Source organism: Hermetia illucens, chromosome 1 (assembly GCF_905115235.1).
Source record: "Hermetia illucens chromosome 1, iHerIll2.2.curated.20191125, whole genome shotgun sequence".
Lineage (NCBI taxonomy): Eukaryota > Metazoa > Arthropoda > Insecta > Diptera > Stratiomyidae > Hermetia > Hermetia illucens.
The window spans coordinates 182,281,502-182,301,011 of record NC_051849.1 but is presented as its reverse complement, the minus strand read 5'-3'; the positions used below and the strand labels follow the sequence as shown (position 1 = coordinate 182,301,011).

The window sequence follows — 19,510 nt, the reverse complement described above, 5'->3', positions numbered from 1 at the left end:
AAAGGGTTACTCACAACATTGTCTCCGCACATCGATGAAGGAGGCCGTACAGGCACTTGTTGCAACAACTACTCTCAAAGTAGCAAGGATGCACTTGAAACGCACAGAAACAGCAAAACGCCGGGTGCGGATGACATATCTACAGATCTACTAAAAGCAAGGAGTAAGGGGATGACGACCAAACTTCACGAACTCCTAAAGACTCTTTGACCAGACGAAACCATGCCAGAAGATTGGAACCAAAGTGTCATTTGCCCTATTTACAAAATATTTGAAAGGAAGGAAGACTCGAATTTTTCTTAAAATATAAGATACTGGAGAAGTGCTGGGAACATACCGTTGATGTCCATTTATTTGACTTCAAAGGGGCATACGACAGTATTGATCGCCTGGATGAAAATGATACGCTACTCTTCAAACCATCCCAAATCATCCGAATGATATAAATATCCTGACCCGATGGAGGGGGAGAGTGCGAATCATGCCCAGGTGTAGAATGACAAAGTAAGGAAGGAAGTTGGTTTGAAAATTAACAAAAAAAGGATCAAAATTATGACACCAATCAGAAGAATGATCGAGCAAGTGGACCGTTTTGTGGACTTGGGCAGAACTCTCACAAGGGATGATTCATAATTTGTATATATTATTGGACGAACCGGAAGCCCCCATCAATATTATATTTTAGAATTTCCAGTGGGTAGGCCATGTAGAGTGTATAGTAGAAAGAAGAATCCACAGGCGACAAACTTAAAGCCAAGGTGGAGGAGAAACCACCAAGGGCTGGGAGTATTCAATGGACACCATAAGTTACACGCTGTTCGGTTTCGGGAAGCGACTAAGCGCTCTACCGAGAAGTATGAAGACAAAGACTTCGGGAGGCCAAGGACTGGCATCGCTTTCTAGCGCCACAGAAGAAACGCTTCACTTTTAGTTTACCGAATTAAATTGGGATGTTTTCATCCAATTAAGAGTGATCGGCAACGCATAACAAGAGAGAAGGATAGAAGTTTATCGTCCGTGATCTGAAAAAAGATTGATTTGGTTGTAAGTCCAGTCATTTTAAGGATAATAATAATAATCATTGGCGCAATAATCCATTGGATCAGGGCCTTCAAGTATGTTAGAGCACTCCATTCTAGACCGTGGCGGTATTCTACAGGATTGCGATACCCTATAGGAGACAAAGTGGTCAGCATTGTGCTCGCCCCACCGCAACCTTCCGTACGAAAGCCTTGTGCTCTAACCAGTTAGCTATCTACTTTTTAACTTTTTAAGGATGGTCCAAATTTTTCCTATATCCGACATACCTTCTTAGAATCAATTTAATTGTCCTTGTTTTCCTCGGTAAATATTGTTCAAAATATTTCTTTATTTTGAATTTTAACGTAGAAATCCTAACCCCCCTGTTTAAAGGTCGTTTGTCATTTATTGCTTCAAGGTGTATTTTTACTTGTCTTCTGCTTCACTACAAGACATATTAGCATGGAAATTGTGTAATTTCTTGTTAAACCGTTTCTGATTTGACTGAAATTAACACAATCCAAAACTCTCTATATCTTATGAATTTCTAACTTCCGGACTTGTTTAGTATTCTCGAAAGATATTAACAATTTTATCATCTAGATTGAAAGGTTTGAATGATTCAAGTATCGCTGATTTGAAAATTTGGAAGAGTTATTTGAAACATAATGAAACGTTGATCTTATTGATCCGGTTCGCTCTGTGACCTGTTATAAAGTACCATCGCCGTCATCACTAACGGCAAAGGAGTCGGTTTCTGGCCTAGTAAATTCAAAATTGGTGTTCCTAAAAGTTTTCTGGCGTCCTGACCTACATTATCGTTCCATCTTAGGTAGGATGTGCCACGCCTTCTTCTTCTACCATACAGGCTACCCTTATAGACTTTCGGGAGTGGGCCACCCATACGAATTAGGTAATCCGTCTACTGAAGCCTATTTACCTGGGTTTTATCCACAACCAGACGATGAAAGTATCGCTCATAAATTTCGTCATTATGTAGACTAGGAAATCGCTCATCTTCCTGAAAGGGACCTCTTCTCTCAGAATCGGTTAAAAGTCTACAATTTTTCTTGCTAAGAACCCAAGTCGAGGAATACATGAGAACCGTCAGATCATTTTCTGCTACAGTCAGAGCTTTGAACTTATGTTTCGATTCACCTGGAGTGAAGCGTTTTCGTTATGAGCCGATGATGTTTTGGTTGTTGGTTGCATTGGGCTATCAAGCCTTGCGAATTAGTGGAGCATATCTTATTGATGGGACTTAGAAACGTCATGCCTCTATGTTTGCTGCACTGTGTTAATAACCCCCTTTTTATCTATGGGACAAATAATGCCTCAATGGCAATCATCAGGCGTTGAATCGCTGTCCCAAACGCATGTTGCATCTATATCCAATCAGTTCGACTGTAATTCCATTGGCTCCTGTTGAGTTATGATTCTTAAGCCAATGTATTGCTTGGATTGGCAGCATTTGTCAGTCGTCCTCAGTTGATAGAACCTCCTACTCGTCGAAATCTTGGTTGTTGACCTATTCATCCAAATATCCAACCCATTTCTTCAATATGCCCATACGGTAAAAAATTATACTTCCCTCTTTATCTTCACAGGAAGAGCATTGAGGCGCATATCGCTGCTGACTGTACTTAGCGATTTGGCAGACCTATTAATTCTCCCAGTTTTCCTTTTTTCTGTCTGTAAAGTGACTGTTCGGTGGAAGGAGGTTGTGTGCAAACCTCTGTGCTTGCCTGCGATTTTTAAGATCGCTATTGCTATGCAGCATCCTTCTTCCGTTGCTAGCTTACAATCATTGTCAAATCAATCGTTCTGGCGTTTTTTTGGTCGGGGCACCATGTTTACGATATTGTGATCCAAGTCTATATTAGGACCCTATATGTCCTGAAATTCATCAAGACTGAAAAGTGGTGACTTTTAATAAACTTGTGGTCAAATTTGGTTAAAAGTGGTCTCATCTGGGAAGAACCATGTTTGTTTGTTGGTCCCTTTCAGCCCAAACTAGGTACTTTCATTTTGTGTGTCATTGTTAGCTGAATAATTCGCAGTCCGTTGTCAACCGCCGTATCGCCTAACTATGCCTTCGGTCCTTTCTGGGCTGTTAAAATCTCAAAGCATGATTTTGATAACTTACCTGGGGTAAGGTTCCAGGGCTCGTTGCACTGCCTAGTAGAAGGCACTCTTTTCTGACTCCGCAGTCTCCTTTGTAGGGGTGAAAACGCTAACGAGGCTTGTATTTCGAAATTCGCCCTGGAAGCGCAGAATACATAGCCGTTATGTTTTTAGCCGATAACAAGTTTTATTTTTTGGCTATCTAGAAAACCTCCGAGTACGTCGTTCACTGGCCGCTTTACAGTATCGGGGTTCTTCTGCAGGGACCCGGCTCCTGTACCCAGTCTCTTGTAAGGCGGTGACATCAGCCGAAAATGCATAAATCATTTGTCTGTTTTGTTGGCGGTCCAATATTGCATTGTCAATCCAATCCGAGGTTAACTTCGTAGCATGTGTCTTTCTGCGCAGGGTTATCAGTGCTGCTCTACGGTTCAACCTGGTAAATCAGTTAACACAATTTGTTCTGTTTTTAGCCGGATAGGATGGCCCTTCATCTTTCTCTATCTGCGATTTGTCGTGAAGAAAGAACTCCGTGAAGAGAATGCGGTTTGGTAGTAGAGCTGTTTTCGTACTATAAGTCCTCTCGAAAGCCCCCAGCTAATTTATGATTTGTCAGCTGAAACTAACTGTCTGTTCTCTTCTTCAAGTTTACTTTTTTGCTACCGCGGTCTGCTATATGAACCTAAATAATATCATTACGTAGATGTCATTAGATGATACTTCCACAATTCCATATACTAAGTGTCCCTATATTACCCCTTCCCTTCTATATTCCAATAACAATGATTTGGCTAAAGTTTTTGAAGAAAGGGGAATGCAACCCCATCTTAGCTCATTTAATTTAATGCCCAAATTACGACTTTGTCTGACTAGTAATAATACTTCAACTTTGTTGCTCACCCATTAAAAGAATTACAATTTCTAGATGCAAATAATGTAGTCTACGCTCATACATACACCTACAATCTTATCTGCATAAATTAACTTTTGAAAACATGTACGAATGAACGTGCTTTTTATGTCCGTATGGGAACAGCCCTTAAACTCTAACCCACATGACTTGTCAAGTTCCATTATTGCAGTATCCTATTCCAAGAACTTCTTCCTTTGCGTAGGTTAGCTCCCATTCACCTCATTTTGATATTTCGGTAGATTCAAATTGAAGGACATTCCTTTTAATGTGAAGTCATTTCTGTCCCAACCTACTTAGATACTCCCTCACATGCAAAACAGAAAGAACACTCCTTTTATAATTCACCAAAAACGAAACTGAGCAAAAAGGATATTCTGCAGAAGAGACACCGCAGTTATTGCTCGAGTAATCTAAGTAATGTAAGCTCGAGGTTTGGTTTACTTTCAGTGTATTATGTCATGCAAATGACCTCCCAGTTCTTTCGACTGAACATATATTATAAGTGGCAGAAAAGACAATCGTGCCTGGATGTCAGTTTCGTCCCCACCCTAGGCGGAACGTGCGAAATTTTTGAAAATATACCGAGAATTACAGCGAAAGTTTGAAGTCACGCTATCCAGATTTGCCACTGATTTCCTGCGTTCAACCAGTTCAGAAGTTTTAAATTCACTGTAGGGAATTGTTCGGAAGAAGTTTCAGTTGGACATCGAATTTAGAAGTTAGTTGGAGAGGAATACTCTCACGGTTGGAAATTCCAGATGAACATTGGACGAACAATAATTTCGGCGCTGCGATAGGGCTCGTTCCTTTTTGAATTGAGTGATTAATGCATTGTGTTCAAGTTTGTTCAATTTGTTTGGAGTTTAAATAAGTTGGGTCCCATGGTGTGAAGTTCTGTTGAAGATGTCAGATAAAGATTTTCACTACCCCATTAAATTAAATGTAAGACAATTTGTTCATACTTTCTTGCATTTACGCAAAATTGTAACTGAAGACTAATCCTCTGCGATAACACCCGTCAGAACAACCATTTCAGTTGAAAACAGAATATTTATGCGTGTGATATTAAAAGAGTTGACATTATAATTGTTATTAATAATTAATTAATATCTATGTAGCCTTAGAACCACATTTTATTATACAATTCAGATATTATTACCCAATATTTACTGGAACTTTGCTTTTTAGGCAACTACAGCAAATGGCGACACAGCCTTACACTTGGCTGCGCGGCGGCGTGACGTGGACATGGTGCGGATTCTGGTGGATTATGGGACCAATGTTGATACCCAAAATGGAGAGGGTCAGACGCCGTTGCATATAGCAGCAGCCGAAGGTGACGAAGCCCTATTGAAATATTTTTATGGGGTTCGAGCTTCAGCGAGTATAACAGACAATCAAGGTAACTTTCTGATTTTTCAATCCTTAAAAGTTCACATACTTACTTCAAACCTACCAGATCGAACACCAATGCATTTGGCCGCAGAGAATGGCCATGCCCACGTAATAGAAATCCTTGCGGACAAATTCAAGGCTAGCATCTATGAGCGGACGAAAGATGGAAGTACGCTGATGCATATAGCGTCCTTGAATGGACATGCAGAATGTGCCACAATGCTCTTCAAAAAGGGAGTCTATCTTCATATGCCAAATAAGAATGGTGCCCGAAGTTTGCACACGGCTGCGCGGTACGGCCATACGGGAATCATCAATACGCTTCTACAGAAAGGCGAAAAAGTTGACGTGACAACAAACGTAAGTTTTTTTTTATATTTTTGAATGGCTTTTTAACAAGCCCTCATTAGAAGGAAATTTGATGAGTTCTAATCAATGGTATTTGACCAACGTATGTATAACCCTGGTTCAGGATGTTAACTGGTATAATTTCCTCTCGTGCGGAGGAAGACCGAGAAGCTTTTCTTCTTGTTTCATTTTCTCCGGATTCCAATTTATGATAACTTCTCTCGATGGTTGGCTCGACTTAACGTTTCTCATTACTTGACAATAGACAAATTTTCATAGTCAAATGATTCTATCATTCCTTCTAAACGCTAAACACCACTAACTAAACATATAATATAACTCTTGGGCCCCCGGCTGAAAGGTTTCAAGAGTGATCCAACTGCTTTTATCTGGCCTCACTCAATGGGTGGGATCAGTCTAGTCAGTTTATCCATTTAGTCGGGATACCAAGTTCTCCCAAGGACGTGTGCAGCCTTACCCTAGCTATCATAGTCGGTCCTGAAGTCAATGAGAAAATGGGGCAACTGATGGCCATATTCCGATAGTTTTTCCACCGGAGTGAAACCCCGTTGGTACGGGCCGTTGATGTATATATGGAACAGATAATGCGTTGTGATGAAGTAAATAATAAGCTTGGGTTGAAAGTTTATCTTCATTCGAAATTTTTACCTGGACTCGACCGTAGTACTACTCCATGACTCCTTCATACATATGAATCTCTCAGGGTTGCTTTACTCTCATTCAACATGCTTCATTTTTACTTTTTATTTTAGAATGTTTACAAACGGCTTCTCTAAACAAAGTAATTGAGCGGCTAATTTGGTGACAAAACTTAATTATTACCCGGGGCCTATTTTTTCTTTGGATAAAGGTAGGAATCATAAAAGGACTGTGCTGCGTCAGGTTGCAGCTGTATATGATTTTCACACCCGCTGAAACCACCTGCACTTGTCCACTCATTTTAGTCCATGATTACCGTGAAGTATTATTTTCAGGGAGGCCTCTGGTCAAGTTTAGATGCTTTCTGTGACGCGCTCTTCAGGTTTGCTCCGTTTCTTGAAGTTTCTCTTGGATTGTAACTATTGCGGTGCTTAGCTTCTCTTCTCCATGAACCTCGAGCAATCAAACATGATTTGCTCTGGGTAGCGGCGCATTCGCGGTAGTCAAAAGACCCATTCAATCCGAAACGAGGCAAACTCCTTCTAACTCCACTGCTTGTCCTAAAGAATTGCATCAGGTGATGATTCATTTTTTTTGCTTTTATTTGATCAGCGGCTTTCCTCCGAATCTTCCCGCCATTGCGGGATGTAATACAGTTGCTCTCTAGTGACTCTCCGGAGTTGAAAATCATCTCGGATAATTTTCTTTCCTTCTTTGGTAGAGATAATGAGCCTCATTCACTAGAAGATTCAAGGGAATCATTCTCGCGATGACACACATTGCCTTAACTGGTGCTGCCCTATATGCACTGCACACCCTCAGCATGATAGGCCAGTATGCCGAACTCACCTTCATTCGGTTCATAGTATTGTCCAATTCTCCCGCCCAGGAGGAATGTGTGGCAAAGTAGATTTTATCACTACTTCGATGAGAAGTCGGTAACTATATTTTGGCCCTCCGAAAGTTAGACATGATTCTCGGTAGAGATGAACTAGCCTTTTAGACTCTCTCCCTTTGAAACTCAACTCGGTATTCATAATTCGTTTTAAGATGACCTCTACCGCTAAATCGTCTACAAAATCAATTAACTTTGCTTAATTTGGCATACGAAGGACAACACTCCATCCTGCATGACGTCTCATACAAGAGAAGCTGTCTGCAGAGCTAACTCTCGATTAACCAAGTCAAGTAGCCAGAGACACCCAGTTTAGCCAACCTTCCTTTAATTCCACCTCACCTAATGAAATTAAGGACATTTCTGATATCTAGCGGCACCGCCGTACAGCCTTTACTAATGGACATCGCCTTCCGAGCCAGACCCACAATCATTGCTCCCTCATCGATTGTAGATCGATAGACCGCAGAATGGGTAGACTGAAGTCCTTGCTGCCTCTCTGATAGACGCAGCTCAATAGGCTATAGTACCCTCATCATTGTCTTCTCCATCAAGACGAACCAACTTCTGCCTCCTACACTGGTCGAAAAACATATGCAAGAATCAAATATGCTTGTGCGGGGTTGGTCTTCGCAACAAACTTGAGATATTTGTTCGGTATTTCCAATACATCCGCGGATTCCCCGTACTCCCTTTTCATTAACCTCGGACAAGACGTCCTGTTCGACCACTTCCCTCCTACTGCGGAGAAAGAGTTGTAATTATTTTTAACAAAAATAGCGAACACGTCACTTGGGGTGATTTTTGACCACGTATCTTGTTCATTATAACCCTGTAGTCAACGCATTTCATGTTGAGGTCGAGGAACAGCTACTTGCAATAATCTCGCTTGCTTCTCCGTTTCTTCCTTATTGCAGTTGCTTCGAAAATCCTAATACTCCGCCTTCCGACTTTCCTTTTACCTTTTGGTGAAGTATTTTTGTCTGCAAGCACGATGATCTCTATATTGGGATTTCGTACTTCCACCAACAGTATGGCATTGTAGCGTCACATGCCCCCATTGAGCGATGGTACAACAGACGCACCATTTCCAACCCTGTTGGGGCTGTGACCTCCTTCTAAGCTTGCAAGAAATATCCCTTCCTCTAGATTCCCGATCGACTAGCCTGCTGCTTGCTGTGAGTGTAATGCTCACTCACCTGCTCAATCATCGTTTCCAGTAACGAAGTACTGGCATATGGCAGAAGCGCGGTCAAGCCTATTCTTTTAACTTGGAATGTTGGCGCGGATATAACGTTGATTAGTACAATGTTTAGCTACGCAAAGCCTTCAAGAAGCCCCACTGTTTATCACCCAATTTCCCCACTCTGAAGCCTATGCGCTGAAATTACCGCTGATTATTTTAGGGCTTAGGAGGCTCTCGTCAAATGCCAAATTTTCTAACACATCCTCATATTGTACTATTTTTCCGCAAGGAATCTGTCAGCTGTAGATATGGATGCTGTTGATTTTCACGGCAATAAAAGCAACTAGCAGGAATGTCATTGTTTATCGCATGGCTTATCTTCTGCATTCCCTTATCACGGCGTTATCAGTCGTAACCCTCACCCAAGTTCCGCTATCGTTAGGCAACGTCTAGATCCTACTCTCGATTGGTTGGTGAAAGGAGGTCGTGGCGGCCTTGTAGTACTTGAGGTGGCGGTGCAGCTCTGCTCCCTCCTGAACGCCAAACATTTACCATCACTTGTAATCTGTCGGCCGCCCACACTGCCCCGCTTGTTGCACAACATGTACTGTCGGTCTTAGGTGCAATCCTTGATAAGGTCACCCTCTTCTCCGCACTTTCTATACCGTTTCGACCTGTCATCTGGACTATCGCATGCTGGTACAAAGTTATCGAAATCAAGACATCTGATGCCTCTCTTTGGTGATACCTGATCCCTGGGTCTACATATTATGCAGCCTATTCTCGTCGTCGGCAAACTAATAATAACGTTACTTCAACGCAACGGAAATATCTTCTCGCGAAGTGACCACGTTGTATTCGATAATTATCTCCTGCTTTCTGGTTCTAATCTCAGCTTGCTCTCCCAACACCTTCTCCATTGTGCCACAGAACCTGACCAAAGATTTCTCTGAGGACGTATTTAATTTCAGCATCAGATACCTCTTCTATCTGCGCCTAGCGGCCCACACTATCACCCTAGTCCGTAAGTTCAGGATCCCTCTTGACCTTTCGTAAAAAAAATTGATACTAGGCCATATCTCTCTTATTATTTACTATAATTTCTGTGCGAATTTTCCTCCTGTCGCTTTTTTGTTTGCTTTATGTTATTAACCCTTATCTATTCTACGGGGTAGCGAGGCTTTCTTCTCCGGTTGAGCTTTTTTCAGTGTATAAGTCTTCTTCTTCACAACTTGCTGGGATCAGCAAAGACTCACTGCTCGCTTCCTCTCCTACTTTATCATGAGGAGTTGTTACCAACATTTCTAATGTGCCTTTGCCACTTGATGCTTGGAAATTTTTCTTTTAGAGTCACCCAAAAAAAGGATAACTGATGTTAATCTAATTTCCATTCCATTATCGACCATTGAAAGTTCACTTGTCCGCTCTCAAAAACCGTCGGTATTGTATCTCCGAAACCCTACCCGCCTCTTGCAAATTTGGTTTGATTCCAGGGTTTTCTAACCGCAGCCAATTTTTATCCAGAGGTCGGCGTTCTATTCCCATCTAACCAGCCTGTGCAGAAACATGTCCATACTTATCACATATCATGAAAATGTTTGACAATCCAATTCCCACCGTTGTTCGGACTAAACCTGTCTCATTCACGTAATACACGCCGCATATTATGCATGGAAAACACCCTGAGAAGCATCCCCCTCTCCTAATGTGGAGAGGAAAAAATGAAAATTTAAAATTAAACTTTACTTCGGCCGGCTCGTTAAGTTAAGTTCAGGCCTACTTATTTGGCAGATTTTCGCTCAATATAATTCGCACCGATAATACCTTTGCAAATTTATATAAAGATAACAGCTTGGAACCACTTCGGTTACACTGCTTCCAGGGAACGAGATGGGTTGCCACTGCCCTAGACGGAACCGTCGTTTTTTTTAAGGTTGGGTATAAACCTAAAACAGATTGGTTCGTAGACCACAAATAATGGGAGTAAGTAACTCCCCAACTGGTCCGGTCTATCATAAAGTGCTCGTAGATGGCGGACTCTGTCTCTGTCGCTCTGCCTCTGTCGGTGTTCATCAAAGGAGCATCGACTTGCGATTCCACATAGTTCTTGAAATAGGCACTGTTATGCTAAACATCCAACATTCAGCACCCTTTATATATCTTGGAAATTGTATTCAAACCACGACCAGGCTTTAGACAGGCAACAGTTTTCCACTCATTCTAATTGCCTCCGCATTAAAATTAGCATGAACAATCCTAACCATATACCACCTACTATTCAATTCCAACCCCTCCGGTTTCATACCTGGGCAGAATCAGCTCATTAGAGGCTGCCTCACCGCTACCTTGAGAACAACTCATGAGACACTGCCTCACCTCTGCCCCGGGAGCAGTGTGAGCAAACCTAGGAGATGTTAACCGCTCATTTATATAATTGAGGAAACAAGATGCGACTCCGATTTATATTAGATGCACTCCACCCGTACCTCGGACCTTGGTCGAAGCTGGAAAGTTTTTGTTTGTTGTTGAGAGGTCCTAAGTCCACATCTCTTTGATGTCGCTCTGGACCAAACGAAGAGCAAATTACTTCCACTTTTTTGGTGGAGAGGATTATATAAAGGAGCGTTTAACACCCGCTAACCGCTTTGATCACGCTACTCCCAGGGCAGATGTTAGGTAGTGTCTGATGAGTTGCCTATGCCCTGGTACGAATTCGTTAACCGTCCTCGTCGCCTCTTATTTTTTGATACTTGTGTGGTAAATCCGAAAAAAGAGGGCTCCGTGACCCAAAAAAGGCGGGAACACGGTGCTCTCTCTTTGGCTCGATTCAGCATCAAGTAGATACGGAATCGAAACACTTCAATCTTTAACTAAGAAATTACTAAGTCTAATTACTTACTTCGTAGGTTACCGGAGACTTGTGTGGGTTCGCCCAAAACTAACCTATTACAACTGAATTAATCAAAAACTGTATTTTTAGGAAAATTATACAGCGTTACATATAGCAGTTGAATCAGCAAAGCCGGCAGTTGTAGAGACCTTACTAGGCTACGGAGCTGATGTTCAGATTCGAGGAGGTCCCCTTCGGGAGACAGCCCTCCATATAGCAGCTCGTGTAAGAGATGGTGACAAATGTGCTCTGATGTTACTCAAGTCCGGAGCTGGACCAAATATCAGCACTGAAGATGGACATACGCCCGTGCATGTGGCTGCGAGCTACGGAAACCTGGCAACCTTAATGCTCCTTCTCGAAGACGGAGGCGATCCCCTTTATAAATCTCATGTAAGATTCGGTAGACTTTACTAGTTACGAAATTTTCATCTTCATTCACCATTTGCATCACTTTCAAAGTCACTGAGTTCTGAGTTTCAGCAAAATAATTTAAGCAGACTTTGACGGTAAGGATTTGTGAGCACCATATTTCTGGCACGTATTAAGCACGTAGGTGATAACTTTTCCAATTGATTACAAGCTATAAGGTTTGAATTTAAAATAATGTTGACTACTTTACTATTCTTAGACTGGAGAGACTCCACTTCATTTAGCTTGTCGAAACTGTCATCCCGACATCGTCAAACATTTAATAGAAGCAGTCAAAGAAAAATATGGAAGCGATACAGCGACCAGTTACATAAACACTGTGAACAATGATGGAGCTACTGCGCTGCATTATGCATGTCAGATAACAAAAGAATATGTTAAGATCCCGGAGTCCGATAGAGATATAGTGCGAATACTATTAGAGAACGGAGCCGATGTGTCGATTCAGACAAAGCTTACTCATGAAACAGTCTTCCATTACTGTGCCATGACTGGAAACAACGACGTTTTGATGGAGATGATCACGCATATGAATCCTACAGATATTCAAAAAGCTTTGAATCGACAATCTTCAATTGGCTGGACGCCTCTTCTCATAGCTTGTTACAGAGGACACATGGAACTAGTTAATAATCTCCTAGCAAACCACGCCCGAGTAGATGTTTTTGATACTGAAGGCAGATCCGCTCTTCATCTAGCAGCCGAAAAGGGTTACCTGCAAGTATGCGACGCGCTCCTGACAAACAAAGCCTTCATTAATTCCAAGTCCAGGGTTGGAAGAACTGCGCTCCATTTAGCAGCTATGAATGGCTACACCCACTTAGTGAAGTTTTTAATTAGAGACCATAACGCCGTTATAGATATTTTAACTCTAAAGAAACAAACTCCCCTTCATTTAGCAGCGGCCAGTGGCCAAATGGAAGTTTGTCAGCTTTTACTAGAATTAGGAGCGAATATAGATGCAACAGATGATCTCGGACAAAAGCCCATTCACGTTGCTGCCCAAAACAATTATTCTGAAGTTGCCAAATTATTTCTTCAGCAGCATCCAAGTTTGGTAAATGCAACCAGCAAGGATGGAAATACATGTGCCCATATAGCTGCAATGCAGGGATCTGTCAAAGTGATAGAAGAACTCATGAAATTTGATCGAACTGGTGTGATCTCAGCGCGAAACAAGCTAACAGATGCCACGCCACTACAGCTTGCTGCTGAAGGTGGTCATGCGGACGTTGTTAAAGCTTTAGTTCGAGCCGGGGCTTCATGTACAGATGAGAATAAATCAGGTTTCACGGCGGTACATTTGGCTGCTCAGCACGGTCATGGCCAGGTTTTGGACGTTCTAAAGAGCACCAATTCCTTAAGGATATCTAGTAAGAAACTTGGACTGACACCACTTCATGTGGCAGCCTATTACGGTCAGGCTGATACGGTCCGTGAGTTACTCACTAGCGTTCCTGCTACGGTCAAATCCGAAACGCCAACGGGACAATCACTTGTTCCTGAATTGGGATCAGAGTCTGGAATGACACCATTACATTTGGCTGCATATTCTGGAAATGAAAATGTTGTACGATTGCTGTTGAATAGTGCTGGTGTACAAGTTGAGGCAGCTACTACGGAGAATGTAAGTATCTGCTCTTTTGACGATTGTGATCTTTCTTTGCACATAGAGAGTTAACATTCGCAAATTCAATTTCAGGGATACAATCCACTCCATCTAGCCTGCTTCGGTGGTCATATGTCAGTGGTTGGATTACTTCTAAGCCGTTCCGCTGAACTCCTCCAGAGCGTTGATCGCCATGGCAAGACCGGTTTGCATATTGCTGCTATGCACGGCCATTACCAAATGGTGGAGATTCTATTGGGTCAAGGCGCGGAAATTAATGCAACCGATAAAAATGGTTGGACGCCACTGCATTGTGCTGCCAAAGCAGGACATTTGGATGTTGTAAAACTTCTGAGTGAATCGGGTGCCTCGCCGAAAACCGAAACAAACTATGGATGCGCACCTATCTGGTTTGCGGCATCTGAAGGACACAATGACGTTTTGAAATATCTTATGCATAAGGAGCATGATACCTATGCCTTAATGGAAGATAAGAGATTCGTCTATAATTTGATGGTTGTATCGAAAAACCACAACAATAAGCCGATACAGGAGTTCGTATTGGTCTCACCGGCTCCTGTTGATACTGCTGCCAAACTATCAAATATTTATATCAACTTATCAACTAAGGTAAGTGTATTCTTTCCCAATTGAAAGGGGGAGGCAAACATAGCAGGCAATTCACTCAAACATACATGACAATATATGGTTGATATTTGCCATTGTAGGAAAAAGAAAGGGCCAAGGACCTCATTGCTGCTGGTAAACAGTGTGAAGCTATGGCTACCGAACTTTTGGCCTTGGCAGCCGGTTCTGATTCGGCGGGAAAGATCCTAACAGCAACCGATCGAAGGAATGTTGAGTTTTTAGATGTTTTAATAGAAAATGAGCAGAAAGAAGTCATAGCTCATACAGTCGTACAAAGATATCTTCAGGTAAAGGCTAGGTACTTCAACTTTGAAGTTTTCCCCTGATATATCATTCGATAGAAAATAACAAAATTTCGTTTTCTCTTCTCTTCAATTGCAGGAACTCTGGCGAGGAAGCCTCACGTGGTCAAGCTGGAAAATCCTCCTCCTTCTGCTCGCTTTTGTAGTGTGTCCGCCAGTCTGGATTGGATTTACATTCCCACTGGGTCATAAGTTCAACAAAGTTCCAATCATCAAATTCATGTCATACTTGACATCACACATTTATCTGATGCTGCATCTGTCAGTAGTTGGGATCACGCCAATTTACCCGGTACTGAGGCCAAGCTTGATTCCGTACTGGTATGAGTGGGGATTGCTCATCTGGCTGAGTGGTCTTCTTTTATTTGAACTGACCAATCCAAGTGACAAGTCCGGATTAGGATCAATCAAGTTATTAGTCCTCCTGTTTGGGATGGCTGGAGTAGGTGTACATGTTGCTGCGCTGATTTTCGTCCAGAAGGAGTATTGGCCAACTTTAATATACTGTCGGAATCAATGCTTTGCGTTGTCATTTCTATTGGCATGCGTGCAGATTCTAGATTTTTTATCATTCCATCATTTATTCGGACCATGGGCAATTATTATTGGCGATTTGCTTAAGGATTTAGCCAGATTTTTGGCGGTTTTGGCAATTTTTGTTTTTGGGTTTTCCATGCATATCGTCGCATTGAATCAATCATTTCATAATCTAACACCTAGCGAAGTTCGAAGTTTACCGAAGGATTCTAGAAACGCTCCGTTATTTGGAGACGGTAAGTGAAATTTAATTAATTATTATTATATCAATTATTCCTAATATTTTAAATGACAGTCGATTTAGTTCAATTTGAAAATAGTATTGGATTTTTAACAATTTTTTTCTTTTTGAAACGCATTTTTTCAATGGTGTTCATTGAAATTTTATTTGTCAAGTTTTGAAATTCCTGAATAGTTTTTGACAATGTTTTTGAGGGCTGACATACCCGTTTTCCTAAGGACAAAGTGACTGGAGACACTAGTGAATGAGTGTCGCTATTTTATTGACTTTCGACTTTTTCGCCAAAAATAAGTGCAGTACCAAAAATTGTAACCAAGGACCATCTTACTCCCATACAATAGGGTTTGCTTCCATTGTTTTCTGATTGCACCAGCTTATCACTCCGTTTAAGTTGATAATATGATTGATCTCAAAAAGACATAGCGCCATTGAGTAGTGTGAACCTTGCAGGAACTCGACATTACGGACAAGACCAAGAACTAGCTTCAGTGGCGCGCAAACGAGATTGAAGAGATATTTATAGTTTTTCCTTCCCATGGCAACTTTCGAAGCTTGATAGTACTTTCAAAAAATGTAATATGGAAATTACAAATAAAAGCAAACTATGGCCACCAGCGGTTTTACTTAGGTTCACTGAATAGTAGCTGATTACATCACATCACACTCCACAGTACCTATCCGATCAGAACATGACGCAGTATAGCGTCACCCTTTCGATGTGATGCTCTGGATTCGAATTGTGATTGCATCATGGATCTTTGCGTTTGTTTTTTAACTTCTGCTAGGAGTTTTTCGATTATTCTACAGTATGGAGTCCTGGTTGTTCAATTTTACTGACAAATTAGATTCTACCATACCTACGGGCAATCAGCATGGATTTTTTATTATATATTATGTGCGCAACTAAGTTTTCGCTGTTCATTTTTATAAAAATGCAAGTGTATTATGAAAAGATAGTTACATATAAATCATTCAAAGTATTGCTCATCGCTAGCTTTCTGGTAAAGCTCGAATACCGTTACAATAAAAGTGTTCATCTCTTGAGGCTATCCACGAATCAAGCCATTTTTCTATGTCTATAAGCATTTGTATATAAACGGAACTGCGATCCGCCAATCCAATGAATGGAACAAGTACTGATCGGACTGATATCTAGGGGAACACATCGGGTAACGGAGGACTTCTCATTTGAGCATCTCTATGTAGGTTTTAATGGGTTTGGCAACATGAGGCCGAACGTTATCATGCAGTAGAATCCCTTTTTCTTCCCTCTGCTCATATTGTGGATGCCTTTCGTGCAGAACTCAGCGAAGTTGCATTAATTAAAGTCGATACTGCTCCCCAGCGATGGTTTCGCTCGGTTTCAATAGCTCATAATATATAACACCGACCTGGTCTCACCAAATACACAACATAACCTTCGCCCGAGCCAACGACGTAGAAGCATTTCCGGGCATTTGTTTTCACTGGGTTGCTGTAGTGAATTCATTTTTCATTACCCGTCACGATGGGATGAAGAAAACCCTTCCTTTGTTGCCGCTGGAGCAATTATTCATAGCGAAAATACGACGCTTCAAATCATAAGAAATCCAAGTTCGTTGCTTTGGGTCACTTGCAATCGCTTGGAAATGGCTTGGTGGGTAACTTCTAATACCGAAGTAAGCTGTTCCTGCATTTGGTATGGATCCTCATCGAGTAATTTTCCGTCTTCGACGGTTTCTGGCCTTCTGTTACGTGGCCAGTCATCAACATCGAAATCACCACCTTTAAAGTGACGGAACTAATCACAGCACATTGTTTCACTTAGAGCAATATTTCTGTAAACTTTTTTTTAGCTCTCGATGTGCTTCAGTCGCCGTTTTCTTTGAATGAAATAAGAAAAGTAACACTTCCCGTAAATGCCTATTATTTGGCATAAAATCAGACATTTTCGCACAGCTATAATTATTATTGTGGCCTCACAATAAAATCAGTAACTTGTCAAAGCAGTTTCTTTGTCATATGTTTTGGCGTAGTTCATGACGTTTTAGATATGTCAAAATCGGCCAGCACTAACCGCTTGAGTCATCTATTGACAAACAGCGAGAACTTAGTTACGTACCTAATACTCTGATCCTCACCAGAACTTCTCGATAAGTTCACATATCCTTGTATTGCGCCGTGCCATGGATGTTTGAGGCGGCTATCTAGTCCACCCTGTTTGAAAAAAAAATGATTCCCACAACAGTACATACTTAATTTCATCACTTGAGTCTATTATCAAAGATAAAATACAATAATGTCACTGCGACGACTGAGAACACTCTAACATATTCGATAACCTGACCGCCAATATTGACACAAAGGATGCAAGAACATATTTTTTTCTGATTAAATCGTTCCTATTGCATTTTCTTTTGGTTGTTTAAGGTGAGATTAACATTGAAATATTCTTGAATTATGTATGCTACTGTTGGGTTCAATGAAAGATTCAACTTTTTAAAATAGGAACCTTGCTGCTCTTTGTTTTGGAAATGAACCTTTATCTTTAGAAATAAGTTTAGCCATCCTCTTTATGTTTTTTAAAGCAATTCTATTCTTCATCAGTCAATGTACTCAAATTTTTCATCCAGCATAATTTGATATCAGTCATGGAGGTCTTTGTATCTCATGAGATTATTTGAGTTATCCAGCGCGGCTGGAATATTTCGGAATAAAACTGCTTTGAAAGAGGAACCTTAAACAGAAAAGGCCTTTTAGTGGTTTGTTCCTTGGAAACTTAAATGTAATTTTACTCTTCATTCGTTCGAGGTGAACTGCATCTTCCTTGACTTAAATTGTTCACGATTATAGAGGAACATTCACAAACACAATCCGTTAATGCTAGCAAATGACCCTATGCTGGGGATGTAGCATGTGGACTTTTATTTTAATTTATTTTGCCTATATTGTGTCGAAGATAGGATGCGAAGTTTGATATATCGCCATGTTCCATCCATATTTTATAATGACTTTTTTAAACTTTCCATCCACATGAAAATCACTTGGTTCCATTTTGAGAGGTCTTTTGTAGTACCCAATGACTCTTGACTCAAGCAAGTGCAAAACCAGAAATTTGATTGCTCCCTGAGTATCTGAATTTCCATGTTATTTTTCCAGGAATAAGAAGATCTACCGTGAGAACCTCCCACCTTGGATGATAATTGAAGAATGACTTAGGGATTTCGCTACTTCGAGATTCAGTCCTGTACCCCTTGTACTCTTATCAATTTTGAATCAATCATCAAATCACTGGATGGTTAGGATGCAAAGGTACTGACTATTGTTTCTTTCCTTAGGAATACTCTTGAAGTTGATTTTTTAAAAAAATATGTTCGTCGGCTTAGACAAACTTTCACGGCATCTGTAATCCTAAAGCAAATTAACCTTTACATTCTCTGAATGCAATTGTTGTTTGCATTGTTTCACCGACATTCCCCGAGGTGTTGTGAAAAGACTCTTATGCTTCGCCAGAAATCCTCCAGTAGATTTTACTTAGTTTAAGTATTTTTTTTAATTTTCCGCGTTTTTTTGTTTATTATAAAGGAGCATATTTATTTGAAATAATAAAAACTTGTTTTTCCTATTCACTAGTGCTGATTTATATTTTGCAAAAACTGATATTTCGGGAACCACTTGTTCCTTCATCAGTGCATGGTTCCCGAAATATCGGTATTTTTAAAATATAAATCAATACTAGCGAATAGAAAAAACAAATTTTTATTATATATTATATATTTTATAATTTAAACGCTAGAAATACCGCGTAATGACACTTAGGAGTATATTTGCTAAGATTTTTTTTTATTAGATAGTTTTCTTTGTAAGTTTATATGGTTGGTTGTTGCTTTATAAAGCCGGCGTTGCACGTTCAAATTTTAGAAACCCCTACATCCTACTGATATAGTATCTGATGTAGATGTCAATTATTAGCCCTTATGTTTAGTAGTTTCCATAAAACACCTGACGTGCATACAGTCTGACATGAATGACTAAATCGATACATGCTATTTATTATATTTTCCCAAGAGTAGAGGATTTAGAATACTGCGGATTAATACCTCTTTTCTAATATAATTGTATTACTTTTCTAATATAATTGTATTACTGTACGGGAGCTTTCTACTTCTACTAGCTGAGTCTCAATTTGTTAGCAACGGCAAAGTCCAAAATTGGCTCACGGCTTTTGTTGGTGTCGTGGTTACCCTATAGAGTATGATGTGGGTTTACATCACAGCCTGTAGGGCTAGGTATGAGAAGTGTATTTCTATTATGTAGAAAACCATTAGCAC

The 19,510-nt window shown here is 40.7% G+C and overlaps 1 protein-coding gene across 2 annotated transcripts in view; it reads left to right on the top strand.

Annotated features, from left to right (window-relative positions):
- Positions 1 to 19,510, top strand: part of LOC119646634 (serine/threonine-protein phosphatase 6 regulatory ankyrin repeat subunit A) — a 138,835-nt gene that overhangs the window by 98,433 nt on the left and 20,892 nt on the right. For both annotated transcript variants that reach the window (XM_038047146.1, XM_038047147.1), the window contains exons 6-12: positions 5,246 to 5,459; positions 5,517 to 5,812; positions 11,522 to 11,824; positions 12,063 to 13,490; positions 13,566 to 14,102; positions 14,201 to 14,407; positions 14,502 to 15,195. In XM_038047146.1, the coding sequence (XP_037903074.1) occupies positions 5,246 to 5,459; positions 5,517 to 5,812; positions 11,522 to 11,824; positions 12,063 to 13,490; positions 13,566 to 14,102; positions 14,201 to 14,407; positions 14,502 to 15,195 (3,679 nt within the window). The remainder of the gene's footprint in view (positions 1 to 5,245; positions 5,460 to 5,516; positions 5,813 to 11,521; positions 11,825 to 12,062; positions 13,491 to 13,565; positions 14,103 to 14,200; positions 14,408 to 14,501; positions 15,196 to 19,510) is intronic.